Below are 4,485 nucleotides of genomic sequence, written 5' to 3' on the forward strand. Positions count from 1 at the left end.
ATATATATAATATAATATATATATATTTCTTTTTTTACAAAGTTCTGTTAATCAACAATCAAGAAAGGAAAAAGAAATACATATTTGTCACGAAGAAAGTGACCTTATATAAAATGTTAATCTTTTTTTAAGATATCTCACCCAACCCGTAGCCCAGTCATTCCCTATCCATAGATTTCGGAGCTGGGGTGGGGGTGGGTGGGGGGATAAGCTGATATTTTCATCGGCGGAGTCAATAACTCCTATACCAATAAATATTTCCAAAGAAAATTTTGGGGCATTTTATATATATATATATATATATATATTTATATATATATATATATATATATACATTTATATATGTATATATACATATATTTATATATATACATATATATATATGTATATATATATATATATATATATAAGCTTTGTTTCTGCCAATTTTCATGTTTATACCTGCTTTAAGCATACCGTGGCTGTCACTTTTGTTCGTGAATGACGTCTTTTAGCTAAAAAATCAGTGAGGAGGAGCAAACTACTCCTAGAGTTTTACAGATATCCACATGATTTTCACAGAGTTTGATGGGTATTATGTGAACTAAATTCATATAAATTTTCTTATTGATACTTGTCATAGTAAAGTCACAGTAGCCATTTTTCGATATCCATGACAGGACGATTTTCGGCGGCGCCGTAAATTACTCGTAGAATATTTAACATATCGAAATGAAATTTTCAGGGATTTATGGGATGGATATTTACTTTGCCCATACCAATTTCCATGTTGATATCTGCCATAGAAGAGCCACAGCATACATTTATTTCGGTATGGGATGAATGATTATTTTTGGCGGAGGAGTAAATTGTTCCTAGAATAACTCACATTTCCAAATGAAAATTTCAGGGATTGATGGGAAACAGTTTCTCTGTTCCTTCCAAATTACATGGTAATATATACAATTGAAAAGACCCTTCTATCATGTAGCACTCTTAAATATGATGTTAAATGGTGCAGCATTACAGTGAACTGTGTGATAGTGAGCGACATCAACGAGGGACAAATAATATCCGTCCCGAGTTCAGCTAGTTTTATATACAAATCGAGCGTGGAGGTGATTTCAAGGTAAATTCAATCTAGATGGAAAAAAATTATCCTTTTAAAGAGCTGTTCCACTAACATTCAAATTCCCGGCAGGTACGTCAGTCACGCAGGAACTTGGCTGCTCATAGCGCTGCTTACATCTCCCACAGCAGCAAGCAAAAGTCCAACCGGGTCCAGCTACGGTGCTCAGATGGCCAGGAAAGAGGACATGCGACTTACTCGGATGATGCTGACCATTTTTCTGTGCTTTCTTGTCTCCTTCTTGCCTCTCATGATCGTTAATGTCGCCGATGATGACGTAAGTACTTTTCTACCAGACATAATCTTCAACGCCACTGCTAGAAGTTTTCTTTTAGTTCAGTAGAATTTGCCATCTGGTCATTATAATCTGTGGTTAATCTCTTCTTTGGTCCCGAAAGGGGATTTATGATCATTGTCAAACCATTGGCGAGTTTTATTTACATGCCACGAAAGCTTCCTTTTTTATAAGGTTGCTGTGATTTTAGATACTGTAGAGTTATTTGCTAAATATAGAAACCATTCTCTTAAATTTTACAGCGATATAAGCGCCCTGCATTTGAATGCCAGATGATTTAAAAATTAATTTATTTAATTTTAGTCAAGTCATTAGTGTGATCATCAGTCTATCTATGCAGATGGATAGAATAAAAAACTTGATCAAAGATTATAGCCGGTAACTTGAAACCCAAGGGATTTCCAATATAGAGTCTTTATTATAAAGTATCTGATTGTAACTGAAAACTAGATCTTCATGATACTCGTACATTTGGTCCATTGTTTTAATCGAATACTAATGTACCCCACCCTTTTCTCTCTCAATCGCGTCACATATTCAAGGAAATATCTTTAGAAGAAATTAAGTGAATATATGTAACATGCTTATAATTTAGAGGGTTCAGTATCTAAAAAATGAGAGGTAATGGATTTCTGTTAGCTCATCTTTTCCATTCCGCAGGTCGCTGTCCCATCTTTGCACGTGCTGGCCTCTGTGTTGGCCTGGGCTTCCTCAGTGGTCAACCCCTTCGTCTACGCCGTCACCAACCGCCAATATCGGAAGGCTTATAATAGTTTATTTTGTTTTAGTCGGAGCAAGAGATCCGGACGTGCCTCTAACTCCCATTCCAAGAGCAACTCCTCCCGAACTTTTATAACGGATTTCCAGTACCACGCTTCCACTGGGCAGGTAACGAGCCCGGTACTGTCCAGCCCTTCGCCTGAAATCTGAAATGGCACCAGCTCTCCTTCAGGAACTCTGACAACAAGTCTTCGTAGGAAAAGTACAGAGCTTTTCAAGATCTTTTGAGATGGACCGTGACAAGAATGGGGTTGAAAAATACACTGGTTTCAGTGTAATTCTTCCATTTTTTTTCTTTACTTTTAAAACTCATTTTTCGTAGATATTCTTGTAAATCTCACTGAATGTTGAGTAGCCATAAGCTTGTTATTAAACTTCAATGCCATAGCTCTACTATTTCGACCGTTGGCTCTCATAAATAAATACACGCCAGGAGATGAGACATATAGTGTCTTATCTCCATGTTTGTATGTGTCTGTATCAAGTTTACCTGAGTTTGTTGAATGGGTAGCTAACTCATTAATATAGAAATCATGATGAATTCTATCAGATTATTAAGTTTAAGCTTAGAGGCCAGTTGTGATTATTGCTAAGCAGGAATCACTTTCCCATCCGTAAAATATTTTTCCGAAGAAATCGTATAATTCATTCCAGAATATTGTTAGAAATCACTATATTATTTTGGTTAGATAAAGAGTTAAAATATATGTGAACGAGTCAAGTATCAGGCAAGACTCGTGATTCAGGTGCCTTGTAATGAATCGCGAAATCCGCCTCAAGAAAAACTGTACCAAGATACTAACTCGTAGGAATCCATTTATTTTACTAAAAAGACCAGATATTGCATAATCAAGAAAGCATATTCAGGATTTTGTCGTACATTGTTAGTCGTAGTAGGTGAAACCTTTGACTCGTTATGCCAATATTTTCTTGCTTAACCAGGGAAAGCAGAAGCAGGGGACCAAGTATTGATTATAAATTCCAATGCAGTAATAACTAACCCTCCGTTAGGTAACCATGTATTTATGTTTTAGATTTCTGCTATTTGATTTCATTCTAAGTTTGTAATCCTAATGTCTTGATTAACACCAGTTCCTGAGAACAATGTTGTCTATATGATTACGCTTTAGTAAAGAAGAATATTACTAAGTTCTATCTTTTCACTTTAACTTTGGAATTAGTTTCTTACTTTCATATTTTATGGAAAGAATTCGTTATATATCCGACCTAATTTTTCAATGACATAATTTTTATTACGTGTTTACAGTACTGTTGTAACTTGTTTAAATTTCTTTTATACTTCTCAGTGACACCAGGTTATCAATGTATCAATTAATCAGCAATATTTGCTTGTCTTCCAAGTCGGTGTTGCGGTTTTAAAAGGAAAGGAAAGAATTTCGACAGGAATGCTGTTCTCTTCTCTCCTTCCAAAGTACCTGTAACTTTCCCGTACATCGTAAATGCCATCAGCTATGATTTATATTTTTACTTTATTCAGAAGACTTTCAAGCTTGTCATTGCCTTTTCCACCTGGGGACATCCAGTCGCTTGTTTCAATCAATATTTCGTTGAATTTCTGGAGTTTCATATCTATCGCAACTATGCATGTCTGGCGTCATATCTGGGGACAATTTTCTAAACACCCAAATGATCTGTGTAAAGGAGTTGGTATCTACTGTGTGAAGTTTCTCTAGGTTAAACGTCTAAAAGTTGTGTCTTTCTGCAATTTATTATATATTTCTCATTTCTGTTATGATTTTATTCTTTAAAAGAAGATTTTTATATGTCTATAATTCATTGTGACTACTAAGAAATCATGTTCCTGGTGTCTGTGACCAATAGTTGTAATGTATTCTTCATTTTATTGTGTAAAAAACGCTTATCACTTCGTGACGATGGTGAGGATGCGTCTTTATCTGGCCTAGCAAAATGTAGCTGAGGTCAACAGATATAGTTCTTTTTTGCTGAAGTTCTTTTTTTTTATCTTCCATAGTACTATGGTTTAGCCTCAACTTCACTCTTTATACTGTTTGTAGTTTTGAGTCCCTCTAGGGAAAAGAGAGTTTATCTTAATTTAATTACTATTCAGATTTAAATCTTTCAGTAGAAGGCGTATCCGAAAAAAATGTGAGAAAACCGAGTAAGTTAAAGGTCATTGTAGTTAATAAAACCTTAAGGCCAACGTGACCTGTAAATTATATATAAAGTATCATTTAAACTTGATTTTCATGGCATTATTGCATAACTTTCAGGTACTCGGTACCCACCGTTCACTGTGTGTCTTTTAAATATTAAGAATTTT

General features: G+C 35.1%; 1 protein-coding gene across 1 annotated transcript in view; it reads left to right on the plus strand.

Moving 5' to 3' along the window:
• Positions 1-3,328, plus strand: part of LOC137654615 (protein trapped in endoderm-1-like) — a 124,343-nt gene extending 121,015 nt beyond the window's left edge. The window contains 3 exon segments of the mRNA XM_068388409.1: positions 1,181-1,222; positions 1,224-1,385; positions 2,064-3,328. Of these exon segments, the coding sequence (XP_068244510.1) occupies positions 1,181-1,222; positions 1,224-1,385; positions 2,064-2,333 (474 nt within the window). The 3' untranslated portion in view covers positions 2,334-3,328.
• Positions 3,329-4,485: the final 1,157 nt, after the last annotated feature.

This window comes from Palaemon carinicauda, chromosome 15 (assembly GCF_036898095.1).
Source record: "Palaemon carinicauda isolate YSFRI2023 chromosome 15, ASM3689809v2, whole genome shotgun sequence".
Taxonomy (NCBI): Eukaryota; Metazoa; Arthropoda; class Malacostraca; order Decapoda; family Palaemonidae; genus Palaemon; species Palaemon carinicauda.